We start from the raw sequence: 22,607 nt of genomic DNA, 5'->3' as shown, positions 1-22,607 counted from the left end.
AACGCATTGATACTGGGCAAATTAAAAGGTTGGTGACACATCGGGACATTTTGTCATTTCTCTATTTGCCATTTTCAACTATTAGCTTTTCAGTAGGCGCATTTGGCTGGTTGTAGCGATAGCAAGCATAGACTATGGCATGTTATGTCCTATAAATGTTCAAAGTTTACACAACTGTCATTGTCGAGCAAGCTGTATGTATAGCTAAAACAGTTTGACAATGTATCACTTATTATTTTAAGTATTAAGTCCTCATCACAGTATATTCTATCAGTGTACGACATCACAAACGGTTTCGGCTACAATTACATTGTGTTGCCGATTTGTTGTGACATTTCGGCAGGTGTCTTCGTTACATCAGCTTCATCCGTTACTTTGTTTCTCGTCTTTGTGATTGCCTCCTGACATGTTTCTTGTTAAATTCATATGATCATAACTGTTGTGATCTTACACTGATGTGATTTCTCGAACAGAGCTTGATCTAGCTACACGCTTATCTTTTCTTTCCACAGCAATGGAAAATACACGACAAACCTTTCTGATTACCGGTGGGAGTGGATACTTTGGTTATCGGTAAGGCGGTCAAAAGATACATCAGCACATTTGCCATTTAAGATGTTTGCATCCACTGTCATGCTGTGAATTCCATGGCTGTGAGTTAGACTGAACAAAACAAATTCAGCAGTTTGAGCTCCACAAGGGGGAGTTCTCTCCCAGTAATTTAAAGTCATGGCATGCATATGTGATTCCATTCCCAATGTCGGCTATCTTGTGCCCACTGCCCCATGCTATGATGAAAGACTGCTCCCACCCTCTTATCCATGTATCATATACCTGATTACAGTTTGTTGTCATTAACTGCAGTTTACTCAGACACCCTTTATGATAACTTTCCCTATACTGTACATTTCCACACTTAGCGTCTTTCATTGTAGTAATGTTGATCATGCCTGGAAGAACATCTGTGACAGACTAAGATGCCCCTTTTTAAAAGCTCAATTGTATGTATTTCTCTCCCCAGCCTTGCATGCTCTCTGCACAAAAAGGGAGCTAAAGTGATTTTGTTCGATATGAGCCCACCGAACCGAGAGATGCAAGAAGGCATTGAGTTCCTGCAAGGGGATGTTCGTGAATATGCACAAGTGGAGAAGGCTGTCACTGGTGTCGACTGTGTTTTCCACAGTGCCTCCTACGGCATGTCTGGAAGGGAGCAGCTGAACCGGAGACTGATTGAGGAAGTGAATGTTCAGGGCACGGAGCATGTCCTCAGGGCATGCGTGGAGGCTGGAGTCCCCAGGCTAGTCTATACCAGCACCTTCAACGTTGTCTTCGGTGGGCAAGTCATAGAGGGCGGGGACGAAAGCCTCCCGTATCTACCTCTCCATCTCCATCCTGACCATTACTCCAGAACCAAGTCAGTGGCTGAGATGGCAGTGATAAAGGCTAGTGGCACTGCACTGAAGAACAGGACTGGGGTGTTAAGAACCTGTGCCTTGCGCCCGGCAGGTATATATGGACCTGGAGAGCAGAGGCACCTGCCCAGGATAGTAGGGTACATAGAGAAGGGAATATTCAGGTTCGTTTACGGAAACCCTAGCAGTCTGGTGGAGTTTGTCCATGTAGACAATCTTGTGTCTGCACATGAGCTGGCTGCTGAGGCTTTGACCGCAGACCACCAGCACCGCTCGTCCGGGCAGGCTTACTTCATTTCAGATGGCAGGCCTGTCAACAACTTTGAGTTCTTCAGACCTCTAGTGGAGGGTCTGGGTTACTCTTTCCCCAAAGTGCGTTTGCCTGTCTCTCTCATCTACTTCTTTGCATTCCTCACAGAAATGATTCACCATCTCATCGGCCCGATCTATAACTTCCAGCCTCTGCTCACACGCACAGAGGTGTATAAGACTGGCGTGACGCATTACTTTAGCATGGCAAAGGCCACGGCGGAGCTCGGTTACGAGCCCGCGGAGTACAACTTGGATGAGGTTGTGCAATGGTTCAAGATGAGAGGTCATGGTAAAAAGCCTGGGGGTTCACCCCTCAAACGGCTGATAGTCAATGCATTTATAATGGCTGGTTTTATTGCTGTGATCCTCTCGTTCCTTCCAGTTGTTGGCAGTTGATTAGCAGTCAGTTGATTAGCAGGCCCCGCAGTCATTTCAAAGGTCATTTTGAATGTTGAAAAACATGTGTGGGGGATGCTGCTGGGGAATAACGTGTTGATCTTTTAATCACACTGCTAGTAAGTAAACACAAGAGAATAATCCTCAATTATCCTTATCTCAATTATCCTTGTTTAAATCTTAACAGAGATGGTCATATCGTTAGCCTCGTAGCATAATTGCCTAAGCCCTAAGTCATATTTTTGCCAAGTCTGCCTAACTCTACTGCTGATTCACTGTGCATTATTGCCTATGACATCAGCCTATCAGAATGCTTGTTACATTCCAAAATAACTATCTGCCCAAGTCATCTCTTTGACATAGGCATTTTTGACACTACATAAAAGATGGTTCTGTTGACCACAAGTGAAGCATGACATTATGCTATGAGGCTAACGATATGTAAAAAGTGTTTGTGCTAATTCCGCCATTCCTGTCCTTATTGGCAAGTGTGGGATGCAATGATGTTGGATGAAGTGTTTAGAATGGAATGTTTGTTTTATTTTGTGCCCGTCTGTGAGCAACTGATCCACCAAACAATTGTAAGTATTTACTAAAGGTTTCTCCCAACATGATTATATGTGAGAGGCAAAACCCCATTGTTGGGCCTTTTTCCACATACTTTTTGTTTTTGTTTACATAACATCTCAAGTAGATCTCAAGTGAACATGGCTGACAATGGATTGTACATGTTTAAAGAGATGCTATTGTCACACATTCTTTAAATAAGATGTTGGCTTAAGTGTTGATTATATGGTTCATGATATAATTAATGTGTTAATGTGTGTTAATGTATGTTAATGTGTTCATGTGTTTCCTATCTCATGAGACCACACAGTCCTCAGTTTAAGGCCAACAGACCTTTGCAAATATGCTTTTGCTCAGAGTAGTGAAGCGGTGTGCTCTCTCTCTCTAATCAGATCATTATTATTTTTTTCTATTACAGCCACCTTTTTGCTCGTAAGTGCTAATTTGTGGCTGAAAATATATATTTAAATCCTGTAGTATCACTTTAACTGATCTAAAAGTGTTTTTCTACTGTATATGTCTCAACATGACTTATAGGTTTCTATATTGTTTTGTGATATTACATCTGCTGCTGAATTACTTCCTTTTCTTGAATAGCCTGGTGTTATGTGACCAAATCTGGGACATTTACAGACATTTTCCTAATCTAAAGGATTTTTATTTTCTGTATCATTTCAGTCTGGTATACCAACCTTTTGTCAACATTTTCTTTAATAAAATTATAAATGACTCATCAGATTGTGCTTGTCCGATGTTGGAGTCATTCACATTTGATCAGGCATCTATTTACGCATTTGAATCAGACACAGATTGTGTAATTTTTCGTAAAGGAACACAATTTCACACTACCACTACCATCATTTGGAACACACACAAAGTAAATTAGATGAGTTGCATCTCTATAGTGCCATGTTGATCGCACGTTGTAATTGAAGGTTACTTGCAATGAAAAAAGGTCAAATCATCTAAGGAGACAAATACGAGCTGCATCTCAGTGGCAGAAGCCCTCCAAGAAGAATAGCCTGCATGGCGCTTATACTTAATACTTATATAGGCATGTCCATCTCTATCTCTCCTTTTCTATGTTGTTTGAATCAAACCATCCAAATTCAGTGAAGCTGTTCCTGATAGGCCTTACAGAAGCAAAGGAAGTTGGGCCAGGTGAGACTAGTCTTTTGTGATCGTTTTTAAGGCTGAGATGAATGCAGACGTCCCCTCTCGGGACTATTCTTTTTCTAACTCGGCACCCCCTTGCTGAGTTGGTCGCAATCATTGTTTCGCTCCAGCATTAACCACATTCCACAGGGGCGCAGCGCACCCCGTCTACTTCCTCGCATTCCTTCTCCACAAACGAGTCCCCCGCGCAAAGTTGCGTTTAAAACTAATTTCTACAGCATTTTCTGTAATTGAAGAACTCATATGTGCATATAGACAACTCTCTGGAATATTTAGTTCACTCGGAATTCAATTCGGGGGGGTGTTTAGGAAAACTGGAGAAAAACTAACAAGGGGAAATTCCTCCGCGCAGCGCGCCATTGACTGTAAAGACCTTTCAACTTAACAAAAAACTGAAGTTGACAAACGTATCCTGTCGTTGAAACTTTGTGAAAAGGGCTCATATTTTTCGAAGAAAAGATGCGGCGCGCGGAGATTTCCGAGCACACCGGTCGGTCAGCGAACGAGCGACGGTGCTTGTGTTAAAAGCCTGGGGTTTTTGTTATGATTTCCATGTGAAATGCAATTACTGCTATCTCTCACTCGGTAGTTTGGCCGAGTAGTGCATTCTCTCTCTGAACTTGTTCCTCGCCTCGGGAGCAAAAACATGGATCATTACGAGGAGGATTTGGGTCTCCGGGCGAGTCAATTAATGGATGATCTCTCCTTATATGAAGCATACAAAGAGGGGATGTACAGTGCAACACGGAGGGACATGGTCATAAATCCTGATTTGGATTTTTCGGCTCCTGCGATGATACCCGAGCAGAAAAGTAAGACAATGAATGGCAACAACTCTGCGCCTCCTCACCAGCAAATCCACACCGTGGAAAATTACATGTCTGGGAATAAAGTGTACAACGCAGCTCCCGTGCGCCCGGTGAACGGTAACCGAGCTGTTGTTCCTGTGGATTTCTGTGCCCCTCAAAGAGACACCGTTTACAACGAAGACAGCTATTGCAGCACCAAATCCGAAGTTGCTCTGCCGTGTTATAGCGGCGCGTCTGACCGGCACCGGAGGTACTCTTTGGAGGTGCAGGGGCATCGGTACAGCACCGGCAGCGCGTACGACGGGGTGGCGTTGAACAAGCCGGCACCCTTACCCGGCAACCGATGCAACAGTATCTGCGTGACCACCAACCATGACCATGGCAGATACAACGCGACCAGCCCGAGATCTAGTCTAGCATCCTCGCTGTCTTCCCAGGAGCAAAGCAAACATGCCAGCCCGAGGTCGAGCCTCAGTAGCCCGCGCACGAGTTTGGTCGTGCCGCCGGGGCAAGACAAGTACATCACCATCAGTCCCAGGTCCAGTCTGGTTCACTGTGAAGGAGGGGGCAGTGGAAGTGTCCTCAGTCCCCGGTCGAGCTATGCAAGCACCGCCAGCGACACGAGTAAACATTCCAGCCCCAGGGCCAGCCTGAACAGCTACGACTGCTGCAGCAGTAAGCCCAGCAGTAACCGCACGAGCGGCATCAGCATGGGCTACGACCAGAGGCACGTTAGCCCCAGGTCGAGCACGGCGAGCCAGTATTCTTGCACCACCAGTCCACGATCGAGCTATTCCGATTCGCGATACATGCCGATGGGGAACCATGATCTGGAGGGGGCAGTTTTGCATCCAGGCATGCCGGTGCCGAGTCCCCGGTCGAGCGTCTGCAGCCAGGACGGGAGCAGCGCCAGACCCGGCGGGACCACCACGGCGAACTGCGTCGTCAGCCCCCGCTCCAGCATCTCCTCCAGCCACAGCTCCAGAAGTTCCCGCAGCTCCCGGGGATCGATGAGCACCTACCCGGACCTCCAACTGCCCTCACCCCGGTCCTCGATGTTGGGGACAGGTTTGCACGAGGTGGACGCACTCATCCCAGATTTTGGAGATACGAATGGTGTCCATAATCGCATTCATCTCCACCAAGCGCTCTCGACAATGACAGACACCCAACAGTCACCCCAGACAGGGATGGGTTCAGAGGTGATCGCCATCGGCTCACCGTCGTCCTTTAACTATGGTCTTCTCCCCGCGAAGAGCTCCGTCTCAGGCCAGAGGTTTAAGCTCCCTTACCAGGTGACCCCCAGCCGCGACAGTGGCCCCAGCCAAGCCGAAAGGAAGCTGGAGGCGCTCACCTTAGAGCTGGAGAAGGAGTTAGAGATGCACATGAAAAAGGAATACTTTGGTAAGTTCAACTTCCAGAGTGTGAGTGTGGAAATTAATCCATTTGTGTTTTTGATCTTATCTAAAAAGGTTATTGTTTTTTTGAATAAAGCATCCTTGGATTGGTGATGCATCACTTGAAAGTAATGAGCACAATAAGAAATAGGCCTAATGATTTCTTGATTATTGATGTTTGATCTACATCCTATTTTGCATCGTTTATGATTTTTTATTTCTGGTGTTGATTGAACAAATACTGAGAATGCAGTGCACTGAACTCAACTCAGGTTGATATCACCTGTGTATTGACACAAGTTGATCAAGTTGATGGATATAGGCTAAAGTTGTTTGGTCGTGTGTTTTGTGGTCCGATATGACTGAGGGATGTGAACTTGAACTTTATTGCCCTATGGTCCCTCACGTAGTCATTTTGGTCGGGTTACTTCAGCTTCAGTGGGGCCACCAACCTCATTGCAACCTCATTACAACCAGCAACACATGTCTTGTCACCACAATGATAATGCAACTGTTTTGCTGGTGGAATTGCCTTTATTTCCAGCACAGGTGCATCATAGATGTAGTACATCAACATGTTAGTGAACGCAAGAGTTATTTTAACCTGTGAAAAGTATTAGTATTTGATTTTTAAAAAAACAAAACAAAAACATGTGAGTATTTACTGTGTTCCAAAATATTTCATGTGTTTGCTCATGTTGAACACTGAATGTTAGATTAATTGGAGCATTAGTGATCTGGCCCGCTTTGTCTGGGTAGCCACCTGACCACTGATTGGTGAAAGGAGCTGGCCTGGTCACAGCAGCCCAGCAACTGGCCAATCAAAACAGGCTGTTGGCGCCTAGAGTATCCCTAGCCTTCCTCATCAGGTCCTTGGGTGTGGGGGGAAGCACTTACCCCCCCTCAGGGCAGCGTTCGGGTCTAGGGCTGTAGGGCTGGGGAATCCTCGGGCTACCCTAACCCTATCTCTCAGCATCGTTGTGTTTCTTCTGCGTAATCTTGCACAGTAGTCAATCTCTTAGGTAACAAATAATTTATTTGCACTGTTTTTGTTTGATGTTTCAAAGCAGTTATGTTGTCCTACTAGGCTTAAGTAATTCATTATGGTTACCAATGTTAGCATTTCAGTAGCTGTAGGGGGGGACCTATTGTAAATAGGCCTGTTGTTGCTGTGTTCCACAGTGGTATGGCTGTTAACCTGCATGCATTATTTAACAAGGGCTATTGAATAAGAAGCCCAACCTCTTTAGGCTTTGTCATCTCATCTAGGTCTGGTTGCTACCTTAACAAATAACATGTGTATTCTGTAATGCCAACAACAACTCCCTCTGTGGCAGATAAGAGTGTGTTTTGCAGGGAAATACTAATTTCTGTTTTGGCAGAGCAAACGTTTACACAGCACTGAGTGGGGCTGAATGGAACCTTCTGTTCTGTCGGAGCAGATACCCTTCAGTGATTCAGTGGTCTTGCTTGTTGAAAAGGGGCACTGCAGTCGACCTCTGGAAGACTTTGCTTTGCCATTTTCTGCTAACATCAGGTTTGTGAGCCTTTTCTCTGTGAATGCTCACCCTGAAACCAATTCGCTGAGACTTAAAATCACTTTAAAAAAAATAAATAAAAAATGTCCCCTCGTCTCCTTTTTGAATTTGCAGATAGGCAAATGGCTGTGGTGTGAGAACAGAGGTTTGATTTTGTGGCCAGTGCACTGCCTCAGAGCTCACGGCTGTTCATTTGTCACAGAGGAGCAGGTGAGAGCGGAGACTGCAGACAGAAGCGCCCCTCACACTAGGCCAAAGAGAGCTGGCTCTGTTTCCGTGGCGACAGTGGAGAAATTGATCGCCCGGGCTTTTGAGGCCTGCGCTGTCACACACTGCGTGCTCTGCCTCTACGCCCCTGTGTGGCCTCTGTTTGTTGTGGTGGCGAAGTAGCTGTGAATCAACAGCTGGCCCGGGACAAGCTGCATTGAAGCTCCGGAGTGGACCCTCCCTGCCCCCACCCTAACCCCCCCCCCCGCGAAGCCCTTCATTAACCAGCCAGTGGGGAGTCGGGCAGCACCAGACACTTGGCACACGATCTTGGCTCACGGGCCAGACATGGCTGGTGGGGGTCAAGTCTGATCACCTGCTCCGAATAATAATGATGACAGTAGTCATGCACATGCTTGTCACAGACGTTGAGCTTGTACCAGTCACCCCCACCCCAACACTCCCCAGCCCTCACAGAAACCTCTCTGTGTAGTCTATCGACCAATACATCCATGAACCTACGAAACACAAGATATTATGCATTAGCATAAATTCACTCTCGCAAGTGAGTATTTTTAGGGCTTTCTATCGCACACACGCTAAGTGTTATGAGCGCTGCTATTCCTCTTGCAACAAGGGACTCTTGAGGAGAGAGAACACACTGTCCCTGTGTGTGTGACTAAAACGGAACACAGCATTTTGAGTTTAATGGGTATCGTTTTCACCCTCATTTCTACTTTTGTGCTATTCCCTAGACAATTTGGTTTTGGACAAGCACTTACATTTAGCCTGTGCATAACCATAATCACGTCAAATACCCTTGAATACACTTGTATGTGTCTTTTAATCCATTTAATTCTGTGATGTGACTATAGTGTTATACGGTACTTTATAATTATATCGCCAAAGCTATTGATATTTTGTTTTTCTTTCCCACATTGGTTATAAAGTGGTCCTGTCTTTATCACAGTGGACATAGAGTACCCATGGAGACACTAGGGATTAATAATCTGGTTTATATTAAAGACAAATGACAGTTGTTTTTTATATAGTTTCCTGCTCAATCCTCTCCCTTTTCTCACATAAAGTTCTGACCACATCCATGTGAGATGGAGCAATGTTTTGGAAATCCTTCTCAAGTCAACTGAACTCATAAAATCATGCGGTTGTTTTTTTGTTTAGTTTTTTTGCTCGTAGCCTTTTTCCTATTCTATTAAACAGTGTTTCCACAAACTTCCCGGTGTCAGGGTGAGCCTTGAGAAGATCTTAAGCACATGTACTTTCACTATGGTTACACATGATCTGTTGTTTTGTTTACAATTTTTAACTGAAGCGTCAACACGATTGTAGAACTCAACAGTGAAAATAAGCTATGACATGTGGAAATAAGCAAAAGCATAGAGACTGATGTTATACATGATGTTAATAGACTATAAGAATGTTTCTCTACCCCCACCTTATTGTCAAAATACTCCTCTACAAACAGCTCACCGCTTCTATCTTGTCTGTAGAGATACTGTGGAGGCTTGAAGCAAGTGCATACAACTTGATTATTGTAGATGGAGATAGCTAGAGGAGACCTTGGTCTGGAGAATGCACAATAAACGGCTGTGTGTGTTTGAGGAGGAGCAGGAGGGGGGGGGGTTATGGTATCCTGCTTTGTAGAGATACTGTGAAGTGATGGGGGGTGAAAGTACTTGTTCCAAAACCTTTAGATAAGACGGCACAATCCTTTTACCTTGCGAAGGCAGGCTGCCTTTCAGTTCCAACTTTTATCCACAGCAAGTCATCTTTTCACGGAAGGGCATCTTATCACAGAAATACAAGATGTTTTCAGTCAATGCTATGACATCTTCAGGATATGCCATCTTCAGAGCTGAAACATCTACAACAATGTTCAACATCTATCAACAATGTTAGTCCACAAATGTGTCCTTGGAATACATATACTGTATGTTGTTCCTATAACCATACAGGGAAACGTGCTGAATAAGAGTATTCCGTCTGGATACCGTCAGGAAACATTTAGAAGACGATATAGGATAATTCTCATCGTCCATAGGTTGTACGCCAGGCTTGGAGGTTGTTCAGATCGGCAGACAGCCATCGCCTAATCAGACTCTTAACTGCTGTCAGCTGAGGAAAGATTATGAGGAAAGAAAAACCAATTTTCCAAACTGAACAGACTAACGTTTATTGCCTCTTTCATTAGGCTAGTAGTAACATTTCAGTGGGTAGTCTTTTCGAGGGGATACAGGAGGTCTGCCTAACAAAGATATTGGATCAAGGAAGTTGGCAGTAACATTTCATTTTCTTGCCAAAAGGATATCATAGGTATTTATTTTGGCTGAATTGTTGAGATGATTAAGATGATTTATGATTTCCCTCATCATCCTTATCAGGGAGAATAGCCAAATTTTTTCCTCCTGTTATCTCTGTCGATTACAGGAACACATTCAGGTTTAAGTCACAAGTTCAGATTGGAAAAGGAAATGCCAGTATTTGATCCAACTAAACTTGTATCTGTAATTTAAAGGGAGAGCGTGTAACCTTTGGATTGTCTTGCAGTGCTCTAATCCATGCTCTGTTTTCTCAATGTCAGAAGTGTGAGAGGTGTTAAAAGCAGTCTACTAGAAAGATTATAGCCACAGGTAAATTGCATCTCTCGCGTTATAAGGCAAGCACTCCATTTAATTTGATCTGCTTGAGAAAGGAAGTATCGTTACACTGAAATGCCGTCGGAATAGATGGTTTGAGATGGACTGATGCTCTTTCTTGAGAGATTTCACTCTTTCTTCATTACTGTCATCATCAGATGGGGGGAAGGTGGTGGTGGTGGTGGTGGTGGTGGTGGGGGGGTAGCCAGCCCCCTGTTGGGATGTTGTACCCTGTAGGCGTGTTGACCCTGGACTCACCCCACCCAGGCTTTGACCCTGCACTCACTCTGGAATGTGACCCTGGCGGAGGCCATCTTGTGCATGAGAGCAGGGGGATCATTGGTCTGTTGCTATGTCCACATAGTCTTCAGTGAATGCCTTCCTTCTCCTTCATAATGGTCACCACTACTGGACTGAAAGGACTAGATGGATCAAAGGAACCAGGCTAGCAACATGGCGGTGTCAAGGATGCACCTGTGTAGAGTTCATCTCTCTTTTACTTATTCAGTTGTTTCAGATCAGTGATCATCCACAGGAAGGAATTACACCATCCATTTGGGACTTTCTGCTGACTCACCCTCCCATAGTGCTTAGACAGTGCTTCCTGTTTGCTCCTTCGCACCCTGGGTTCATGTATTTCTAGTTAATGGTTTCTTAGGTATAGATGTCATCTTTCCGTTGTGTATTCTCCCAAGAAATTGAGTTTAAACAAATCTTTATGCTACTGTATTCACACCTGCTGACAGGTCAGATGTGTGCATTTTATAATCAACTAGGCCTACATCAAAAGGGATATTAGTTTGGCCCAAGGAATATCCTTTACAACTCCGTAGCAGCTATGAACTAAGGCACATCTGTTGCTCATAGGGGCACTGAAAAAATACCAGAAATGCAAGAATTAAATTGGCATGCTACACAGACAATGATGTAATTGCATAAACATTTACTGTTCATGGGGTTGACAGCCCAGCTTAGCATGTGGTCATAACATTTTATAGCTTAGTTGATAAATGTGGTTAATTTCATCATGGGTTCTTCTACCATCAAGAATCATGTTCAACAATTTAAGCTCAAACATTCACCCTGAAGCCATTTTATTTCGTTATTTACATTGCGAGTCTTTGATTTCAAAGTATTTCCTGACGGTACTAAAACATTGTAAGTCTTTCAAATGCACATTACTAGTTGTTCACTGTGTTATGACAGCATAACGTAGGCTATGAAAGTGATGATGATGATGTCCTGTGGTGCGGTGGTGTGACCTGTGTTTTATTTGCCCCATGGTTCGTTCCCTCAGGCATCTGTATCAAGTGTGGGAAGGGTGTATACGGAGCCAGCCAGGCCTGTCAGGCCATGGGGAATCTCTACCATACCAACTGCTTCACCTGCTGCTCCTGTGGTAAGTGTAGTCCTGTCCACTACTTCCACTACTTCCACTCATCATCAGCATCACACACTGACTGATATGTCAAATTTGAGACATTTCAGGAGGACATTTCACAAACACACTAGCAACTGGTGTTAAGTCTGTAGTCTATCTGAAAAGTGTGTAAATGCATAATGTGTGTGTGTGTGTGTGTGTGTGTGTGTGTGTGTGTGTGTGTGTGTGTGTGTGTGTGTGTGTGTGTGTGGGTGCCCTGTCACCTGACTCCAACACTCCTCTCTTGTTTCAAGTGAAAACAAGAAGTAAAAGTTGGAGAGTGTTTTGGGCAATGTTGCTTTCATTCATGTGTATGATATACATGGATACTGATCCTTTGCCTTTGGAAGAAATGCCTATAATTTACATGTAACTGAATACATACTCTTTCTGATTTATTGTGTGGTTGAAGAATGAGAGGCAGTGTCTCTAACTTAGCAGTTTCTATAAAGATTCCTTCTGAGACAATACAAGTATGGTTAAGCTGATACTCTTGCTTAATTAAAGGCAAAATAGGACTCATTTCCATTGAAATGCATGTTCTGAAAAACAACAACATCAGGCTGCTTAGACTTATGTGTTTAAGTTGTGTCCATTATATGTGCACAAGTCCTCTACTGTTTATTCTTCAGTTACACTCTTAGTGTGGGTCTCTGTAAATGATAACTCCACAGACCGTCTCAGCTCTTGAGATGGTTTACTTCTAACGTAAACCCTGGGCGGTATTCTCTCGGTCTCTTTTGAATGGGAATGTTTGCCTTTTTAAGCAAGTGTTGTTTTGAAGCTCACTGAGAAGTTGAGTTTCAAAGTGCCTACAGATGCCATAACACAATGCAATGATTTATCCCGACTATGTTGTTTATGTATGCCTGTTTGTTTTATTCTTTTTACTTTGGACTAAAATGTGCCAAATGTACCGTTTGCCGGAGAATCGGGAGCTCCAGCGAGCGTTGGCTGAGACATCGCTGGTAGCCTTGGGCTTTGTTTAACCATGCATAATTGAGCCCTCCTCTTGGCTTACTCCCATGGTTGCACCCTTTTTTCATGAAATGGCCAGGAATGCAAACTACCCCCCTCCACTTCAGTCGGCCTTCCCATGAGGACCTCAATCAGACAGTCACAAAGTGTACCAGGCCTGCTTATCAGAGGGGGCAGGCCTGGCATAGGCTCTGAGCAAACAACACACACATAAACACACACACACACACACACACACACATTCCTCATTCCGAGTTACAGCTACAGTATCTAGTCCTAAACTAAAGTGTACCTCTCTGGAGAGGTCTCCCTGTTGATTTCCTACTGCTGTTTACACCAGTAGGAGGCTGGTCAGAGGTGGAGAACTGGAGGACGGGGCTCATTGCATTGTGATGCATGGAATGGAATGAGGACCGGTACTAAACATGTGTTTGAAACCATTCCTCTCATTCCATTCCATGCATTACAATGCACCCCCGTCCTCCGATTCTCTACCTCCACTGGCCTCCTCTGGTTTACACCCAAGCCCTGACTTGGATCGCCCTCTCCCACATGCCTTTTGTCTGGTAGCTCACATCTTTTATGAGGCACACTGGTGTGATTGTGACTCCCTCCCGTGTTACTGTAACACAACCTGCTTCTCACAACCACACCAGACTCTCCAGGAAACAGCCCATGGGCTTGTATTTTTGAGTCGTGTTAATGAACAGTCTGCTCATTCACTGGCTGCACCTGGCTCACAGGGCAGGGCTGAGGTGTGAAGAACATGAACATGTTTATCTCTGAGTAATATTATATAATATATGCCGTTTCGCTGACGCTTTTATCCAAAGCGACTTACATTGCAGTGAGTGCATTCATTTTTCTGTATATATGGTCCCAGTGGGAATCGAACCCACGACATAAGCGTTGTCCTAGAAGTCTCTGAAGTGAGCTGTAGGTACTCGCCGTCTGAGCGTGGCAAAGGTTTGACGGATGCACAAGAACTTGGTACTATAAACTCGCCACCAGATCGGAGGAGGGAGGCTCTCGCTTATCTTTAGCAACTGAGGTATTTGGCAATATCTTCCGGTGTTTTTTTACGATATAAGACATCGCAATAAATCAAGGATTTGGGGGATTTCTCTTAGAGAGAAGATGTGGTTATGGCTCTGTGGGTTTCGCTTTTGTGTTCTCACCAAGAGGAACCCTGAACCCTGGGGAAGCAGCAGGCCTGCACATGCTCACACTGCTGGGAATCGAAAAATTCCCGTCTGAAGTCTCAATCTCAGTGAGTCACCATCTCCAGCATCCTTATCCCCGCACTGAGCAGGCTTTCCGTCTGTCTCTGTCCACCAGCCACCCCCCCTCCCTCCCCCCTCCCCCCCCCCCCGCAGGTGATAAAGGCCCACTTGTTCTGAGGGGAGAGAGTGGGAGGAGGGGGCGGAGGGAGAGGGAGGGGCCGTGGAACCTGAGAGAGTACATGCTTCCCCCTCAACAGGAGAGATGTGTGGACCTTGAGCATAATTGCAGTTGAATATAAAAGAGCTGGTATACCATGTCACATTGGTCTGTATGTCATTTCTATCGAGTTGACTAAATGTTAAAAGATATGTCATTTGAATTCAGTCTGCTCTCTTGCTTTAAAACGTGGCCTGTGGCTACCATTGCCAGGTCATTAGGAGGCAGCATCGCAACTGACAGAGATTTTTTTATAAACCCTCTATTTTAATGGCTGACTAATGGCTCTGCTCTGTGGCTGTGCTTTGAGTCGGTACATCCTAGTCTCGGGTGAGTCACCACGAACGCCGTGCGTCTGCCTCCTCACAGGGCACAATAACAAACCGCTGGAACAGGCCGAGGTCGGCGAGGACAGGTTCTACAGCTCTTCCCAGCTGAAACCCAAAGTCAGCAGCACATTGTTGTCATTCTAGGAATTTAAGATCACTCAGGGATGAAATCACTAGATCAGTAAATCACCGAAAAAGTGAGGTCATTCACTGCTGCTGTTGTTTCGGCTCGGTTGAGAGAGAGATGACACGGGTTCAGTGCCACGTCCAGATGCTGTGGGCTGGGATTAGGAGGTGGGAGGCAGGAGTGACTGATGTCCGTCTGGTGGTAGAAGGCCGTGCCTGGCAGGGGCCTCTAATTACCACTGTCCAGATGAACCAGATACCTGGACTGGGTCTGGATGGACTCCTTCTCCTCCCCTTGGTTATATTTTTATTTCCAATGGGAAAAAAAACCCAGATATTCAATATTGTCTATCGGAAGGGTTAAATAGCTGAAATGAGCGCATTATTTCAAGATGGATGCCTTTTTGACTAGCATGTCTGTGAAACAAGCTGCCCATTAAAACCCTGAGTCATGGGAAAGCGAATGTTGGAGCAGTAAAAGTGGGAAACCTACACACATCTAGAGTGTGTAAAATCCCAATCAGGGAGCCATTTGGTTCCTGAGCGCCATGGAAAATGCCACATGTCCCACCGTGGCTGGGCGCTGGGAGCTGGGAGCTGAGGAGGAGCCCCACCCCGCTGCACTGCTCTCTTGTGACAAAGGCCTAGAGAGAGAGAGGCACGGAGCCCTCCCCCTCCCCCAGCGAGGGGAGGGGGTTGTGGGGGTGGCGGGGTGGTGGTGGAGGGGGGGGTGGGGGGGTTGAATGGGACCAGCTAGTGACCTCAGGCAGAAAGAATGTCCCCGTTTGCTCAGGCTGCCCGCTCCCCGAGCAGTGCACCACAGTCACCGCAGCAGCTTTGTGTTCCACCTTCCAGACCCGCTCGCCAGAGCAAAGGCCGCAGACAAACACACAGCCGCATGCCCGAGCGCACTGCCTCCGTGCGTGTTGTCGCCTCGAATGCGACGGTTTTTACAAGTTTTAGCCACTCTGAAAATGGCTTCTCATGCACGGGGTCCCAGTCAACAGGAAAGAGTCCCTGTCCCGTCCCCCCACGCCCCCCTGTCCCGTCCCCCCCCAGACTCTTAATGCTAATTGTCTCTCAGCCTCAGTCTTAAAAGTTTCACCTATTGTGTAGACCGCATTCTTCACTGCTACAGCCATTTATGTGGGTGTTAATGTATTGCTATCTCCCAGCATTGTGACAGTGTGTGTGTGTGTGTGTGTGTGTGTGTGTGTGTGTGTGTGTGTGTGAAATACAGCTATTGCATAAATTTGGGTGTAAAAAGGGGGACATGTCTTTCCCATGCCGGGACAGCCATAAAATCAATGGCAGTTCAGGGCGGCAATTAAATCTGACTAATCCTCCAGATTTATGAGGTCCATGTGCTCCGTCTGCCAGGCGGGGGTGAAGTCATCACCAGTGCCAGAAAGGGACTTGCTGCCGTTTAGTGAATATGAATGGGCATGCATTTAAGGAAAGCATCGCAGGGTTGGGAGGGGGTGGAGGCGGGGGGTGGGGGGGGGGGGGGGTGCAGAGGCCAGGGCGGGCCGGTGGGAGGAAGGAGAAGATGTTCCTTAGGCTCCCTGAGAGCTGTCCTGGAGACTCCCTGATGGATGATAGAGAGGAGATGATTCTGGAGAAACTGAACAGTGGTGCCACTGTGTCGATGGTTAATGGTGAACATGGTGATGTTGGTGGTGAAGGACATGGGAAGATCCTCTCCCTACTCAGGGCTCTTATTGTTGGGCTGTGTGTGTGTGTGAGTGAGTGAGTGAGTGAGTGAGTGTGTGAGCTCTTCACAATAGCAGGGGGGGGGGAGCCCACAGTGTTGGGGGGGGCGTGTGTGTGTGTGTGTGTGTGTGTGGGGGGGGGGGGGTGGGGTAGCAGCTTGTGCATCTTGTATTGATTGTTTGCAGGATGTGAGTGGGAACCTGCGGGGGTCGATGGACAGACAGGGTAATGGAACCGTGATGGCAGCAGAATGTGTCACCTACTGCATCAGGCAGCCATCTGCTCTAGCCCACCGGTGGTTCCTGTCGAGTCCTGTTGTTGTGGCTTTAAGGGAACAGAGGGTGATGAAAGGCACGTGAGAGGGTGGAGAGTCGAGTCCCAGGGGTTTTCAATTATTCTCAACAGAAGGAGATCGTCACTTCTTTTTTTTTTTTTTTTTTTTTTTCGGAACAAACTCCTATAAGCTATTTTTGGCATCCTGTAACTTTAATGGCTTTAGGTGTGGTTTTTACGAGCTTGAAACTTGGCAAAATCGCATGGTATCCATGACGTCTTCTGCTTTCTTTCTTTCAGGGAGGAGGCTGAGAGGGAAAGCCTTCTACAATGTTAACGGCAAGGTGTACTGTGAAGAGGATTTCCTGGTGAGTAGAAAAGAGAAAAAAAAAATCTGTGGTCCCTCCATGACTGTGTGTGTGTGTGTGTGTGTGTGTGTGTGTGTGTGTGTGTGTGTGTGTGTGTGTGTGATGCTCTGTAATAGATAGAGATGCTCCGAGCCCCTCACACAAACTCACCCCATGGTGCAGAACTAGGGGGTGGGGTGGAGTCTGCACATTCCACAAACCTCTAGAGGAAACAGACGTTACAGTGCTACAATTAAAGTCAAGCACCACCCCCCCAATTTCCACTAATTTCCCCCAAATTTCCCAAAGGAGCGCAATTACCCCTCTGCTCCCCAGCACTTACTGTGAGAGTGGGAGGAGGGTGACTCAGGGCAGCTGTGGGTTCCAGCTACTCTAGGTCCATCTGCCAGGTTCACCAATACAAGGAGATACCCAGCCAGGTGCTATCGAATGATCAGTCCATAATCAATATTTCAGCAAGACTCTTTGAAAGCCATCCCTTTTAGACTTCTAATACACACCTCTCATCTACTCTCTGGGACACGGATCTTACTACCAGGACAGGTGTTTAAACTAGGGCTGTCCATGTCCGGAAACCTTAACACGTAAAAAGAAAATAGCGCAAATCATCTATCTATCTATCAATCATTCAAATTAATCAAGTTCTACTGATGTGGGTGGCAAACGCAGATAACATTGAAGAGGGGTTTCAAGACAGACTAATTTGTATACCGGGTTGTAATAATGATGACAGTTGTTGGATACATTCGTGACTTTGGACCAATCAAAGTGAAGAAGGAGGATAAACAAAAATGTCACAACAAGATGGGGGCTACTTCACTGGAAATGAGGATATCTTCCACTACAGTATCTGAAATAAATCTACACTATTTTGTATATAAAAAAAGAAACACTTTCTAAACATGTTCTCCTACTACGCAAGCTACTCTGTTACTAGCATAGAAATGGCTACGAAGTTCATGTTCGTATGCGTGTGTGTGTGCTGTGCATGTGAGGAAGATAGAGAGATTTAAACAAGATTTCTGAAGTGATTTGAAGGCAATAGACTGACATTCATTCCGACAATTTCAGACTAGCTTGTCTGTTGCCAGTTAAAATATTATAATTATATTTTAATTTAATCTTGTTCAGAAATCAGCTGAGAAATCAAGCTGAGATGTTACAATAAAGTAAAAAAATAAAATAACGGATTCCTCTAACTAGTTTGTCATGCATTTCTTTATTCTAACACTACACATGTTTTTGTTTTACCCCCCCCTCCAAAAAAAAGATAATATTATTGTGATTAACTTGATAAAAAAAAAAAATCGATTGACAGCACTAGTTTAAACCTGAGTGGTAGCTGGTCGCCATTCATGAAATATGAAGTAATCCCTTATATTGGAAGGAACCCAAAGCAGTGTTTCCTATTGGCTGAGAGGATTATCACTATGAGCGGGACACAGGGCTCCTCATAAACATTGATCCTGGGGGTCAGATGGTTGACGTGACAAAGCCCCACCACCACCTCCTCCTCCACCACCACCACCTCCTCCTCCTCCTCCGGCTGTGTCACAGAGCACAGACAGATGGCACGTCTAGCGGAGGATGGGAGAGACGGCCTGGAGGAATCCCCCACGCACTACCCACCTCCACCTGCTGCCTCCCCCCCAACCCCCCAGTCATCAGGTCATGACCTTGGGGGCATGTGCTATACAGATGGTCACCTCATGGAAATGCCCAGCCATTACAGTATTCCAAGTCCCCTACTGGCTTTCGTTGGACACATCAAACACATTTGATACCATTCCTCATTCCATTCCATGCATTACAATGAGCCCATCCTCCAATTTCTACCCTCCACCAGCCTCTCCTGGTGTCTTGTACTTTGTGTTAGTGGGTTGCTCTGTTTGGACAGATTTAGTTTTGTTGTTGCAGTAATTCACGCTAGTTGCCCCTGTATGTCTCAGCATTGAGACAAAGGGAAAAAGGACCAACGTTTTACACCTCAATAAAGAGCGCAACAGCACCCCCTATAGGTAGTGTTGAAGGAGAGGGAGGATGAAAATGCCCAGCCAGTATTCAAAGTCCCCTACCAGCTTTTGTAGGATACATAATTAAGGGTTTCCAAGCACTTTTCCCACATTTGACCCCAACAAAAATACATATAATTAACATAAATGTGTAATGTTTGTACTCTGAACCATCTGTCCTTTCAACCATACCCTCCAGTTGTAAAAAATTGTATAATATATATAATATATATATTTATATAATAATTTAAAAAAACTGTTTGATTCATACAGAATGTCAGAAACATAACGTCCATTAACACTTTTTCTCCCCTCTCCAACAGTACTCTGGCTTTCAGCAGACAGCTGAGAAGTGCTTTGTGTGTGGCCACCTCATCATGGAGATGGTAAGAGAGCCTCGTAGGAAAGCTCGCTTGATAAGACTGTCAGTGTTCTTTTAATCTGGACTCCCTCTCGGAATACTGTATCTCCTCTTGACATATGACATCACACACCACATAGTTTGGTTTTGTTTTTCCTCTTGTCATGAACGCCTCCCCCAATGCCATGAGGCGGGTGTGATACACTCTGATACTCTTGGTGCAGAGTGAGCTCATTCTCTTGTCTTACTGTTATCTGTCTGTGGTGTGTGTGTGTGTGTGTGTGTGTGTGTGTGCACGTGCGCAGATCCTACAAGCACTGGGCAAAGCCTACCACCCTGGCTGCTTCCGTTGCGTGGTGTGCAAAGAGGGTCTGGACGGGGTGCCTTTCACTGTGGACGTGGAGAACAACATCTACTGTGTGAAAGACTACCACACGTAAGGACAACATGGAGGATGACGTCCACATGAAAGAGTTGCTTAATTCCACTTTTTCTCGTTTTGCGTTGAGTGAAATGAAGTGGGATACAGTGTGTTGTGGAATATTGCAGTGAGAGCTGTACAGCCAACAGCCAATTTCGCTCTTGTAGGATAACGGAAAATAAACAGATACATAAATAAGTAAAGGTGCTATAAACAGATACATAAATAAGTAAAGACTGTTTTCTCCTACAGGGTTTTTGCCCCGAAGTGTGCCTCCTGCAACCAGCCGATCCTGCCAGCCCAGGTAATGAGCCAGTGACTGGCTGTCTCCTCAGATGCTGGCTGTCTGGATTGACACATTTTGAATTCGGCTCGTGCTTTGCTGACACTCCCTCTCCTCACTTTCCTGTCTCTTTGCACTGTCTCTCCCAATAAAGATGACATAAATATAAGAGTGGAACTGCCTCAAGTGCTGCCTCAAGCACTGATATTAGTCAGGCCCAGTGGAGTGGTTAGTGTGTCAGGCCCAGTGGAGTGGTCAGGGTGTAGTCAGGCCCAGTGGAGTGGTCAGGGTGTATTCAGGCCCAGTGGAGTGGTCAGGGTGTAGTCAGGCCCAGTGGAGTGGTCAGGGTTTAGTCAGGCCCAGTGGAGTGGTCAGGGTGTAGTCAGGCCCAGTAGAGTGATCAGGGTGTAGTCAGGCCCAGTGGAGTGGTCAGGGTGTAGTCAGGCCCAGTGGAGTGGTCAGGGTGTAGTCAGGCCCAGTGGTCAGGGTGTAGTCAGGCCCAGTGGAGTGGTCAGGGTTTAGTCAGGCCCAGTAGAGTGATCAGGGTGTAGTCAGGCCCAGTAGAGTGGTCAGGGTGTAGTCAGGCCCAGTGGAGTGGTCAGGGTGTAGTCAGGCCCAGTGGAGTGGTCAGGGTGTAGTCAGGCCCAGTGAAGTGGTCAGGGTGTAGTCAGGCCCAGTGAAGTGGTCAGGGTGTAGTCAGGCCCAGTGAAGTGGTCAGGGTGTAGTCAGGCCCAGTGGTCAGGGTGTAGTCAGGCCCAGTGGAGTGGTCAGGGTGTAGTCAGGCCCAGTGGAGTGGTCAGGGTGTAGTCAGGCCCAGTGGAGTGGTCAGGGTGTAGTCAGGCCCAGTGGAGTGGTCAGGGTGTAGTCAGGCCCAGTGGAGTGGTCAGGGTGTAGTCAGGCCCAGTGGAGTGGTCAGGGTGTAGTCAGGCCCAGTGGAGTGGTCAGGGTGTCTCACTGTGATTGTGTGTTTTCCCAGGGTTCTGAGGAGACCATTCGGGTGGTGTCCATGGACAAGGACTACCATGTGGAGTGCTATCACTGTGAGGTGAGACAATGTCATTACTTTGTTTCTTTGTTTGTGTCTGCCCTATTCCCAGACATTCTGGTGGACCAATGTGTCAAACTTGGTAAGCCTTATCTGTGAAACCGGCCCTATGTTTCCGATTCGGAGATACACCTCACAGCTGTTTGATTCGCTAACATGAAATAATAACAAATACTCTACCATGTAAATTCACTCCCACTAAGGTCAGGTTTGATTAGTTATTCCAGGCTGATATGCACTGTTCTCAATAGCCTGGCGTAGAGGTAAGTGTCTGCCTGGTCTCACATGCAGTGCTTATTTATTCAGGGGTCATTAACACATTTATTTGGAAAATTACAATTTAGAGTCGTATGAATGTCTGTTATACAACGGTCTAATCAGAACAAGCACTGTTCAAAGCGTTCAAAGCCGTGCCTTATTCCCTGACAAAACAGTACGTGTGTGTAAGTGGAATTTCTAGTTGGCACATGAAACAAAGCTGCGAAAGCTGGTTTACTAATTTTAACGCTGCGCATTCCGTTGTACGTCATATCCCCCTTCGTGGTAATTGATAAAGGAATTTTGTTTTGCAATAGATAATCATTCAGAGAGTCCTTTGGGACAGATAGCCAGTCATCCGCGCTGGTGTAAAGTCCAGCGAGGCGGAGGACGAGGAAAGGAATTACATATTGAAGAAATGCTTTCGACCTCCCTTTGTAACCTTGATAGTACCACCTCCTTAACAGCCACGTTTTAAGTGGAAAGGACACCCCGGGAAGTGTCTCAGTGGTGAAATATGCCCGTGGGTTGGGTGTACATGAAGCCAGTTCCCCTGTGTTAGAACGTGTCAATCTGCTCTATGCCACTGTGGTGACCAGTCTGTCCGTCTCTGTGCTTGTGTAGGACTGTGGCCTCCAGCTGAACGACGAGGAGGGCCATCGCTGTTACCCCCTGGATGGCCACCTGCTCTGTCACAGCTGCCACATCCACAGGCTGAAGGTGCAGCCCCACCCACATCCGCCCCCCAGCTACCCCCTGCACGTCACCGAGCTGTGAGGAGGGGGGGCGACGAGGCGCGACCAAACACAATGCGCCTCTCAGCCAGCCAGCCAGCCAGCCAGCCAGCCAGCCAGCCAGGTGACCACCTGACACAGAAGGAAAAGACACACCCTTGGAACCTCCTCCTGGTTGCACAACAAGTCCCTGGGAGGCCTCTGTGGGCGCCCCCTGGAGGGGGAAGATAAGAGGCCATCGACTTGGGACTTAAACATACAAACAAACAGCTCCCACCGTAAAGCCCCACCACGAGAAGACTGAAGGGGGCGGGGAAACGGTCCATGTCTCCTCCATCGGTTTGGCTTTCTCTCTCTCCCCTTCCTCCTTTTTGG

General features: G+C 46.4%; 2 protein-coding genes across 2 annotated transcripts; both read left to right on the top strand.

Moving 5' to 3' along the window:
* Positions 1 to 514: 514 nt before the first annotated feature.
* On the top strand, positions 515 to 3,374 carry sdr42e1 (short chain dehydrogenase/reductase family 42E, member 1; the record flags this gene model as incomplete). Its single annotated transcript, XM_080538764.1, has 2 exons — positions 515 to 573; positions 1,022 to 3,374. 2 exons carry the CDS (start codon positions 515 to 517, stop codon positions 2,118 to 2,120), a joined length of 1,158 nt encoding a protein of 385 aa, XP_080394890.1. The 3' UTR covers positions 2,121 to 3,374.
* Positions 3,375 to 4,509: 1,135 nt separating this feature from the next.
* Positions 4,510 to 22,275, top strand: wtip (WT1 interacting protein; the record flags this gene model as incomplete). The annotated part of the gene is made up of 8 exons (XM_080539910.1): positions 4,510 to 6,076; positions 11,769 to 11,870; positions 17,051 to 17,118; positions 19,454 to 19,516; positions 19,797 to 19,927; positions 20,165 to 20,216; positions 21,172 to 21,240; positions 22,123 to 22,275. The coding sequence occupies 8 exons, from the start codon at positions 4,510 to 4,512 to the stop codon at positions 22,273 to 22,275; spliced, it is 2,205 nt and encodes a 734-aa protein (XP_080396036.1).
* Between the last annotated feature and the right edge of the window lie 332 nt (positions 22,276 to 22,607).

The sequence above is a fragment of the Nansenia antarctica genome (assembly GCF_963989245.1).
Source record: "Nansenia antarctica genome assembly, chromosome: 9".
Lineage (NCBI taxonomy): Eukaryota > Metazoa > Chordata > Actinopteri > Argentiniformes > Microstomatidae > Nansenia > Nansenia antarctica.
Note: the sequence above shows the minus strand (reverse complement) of the source record. Positions and strands in the feature narration are given on the sequence as shown.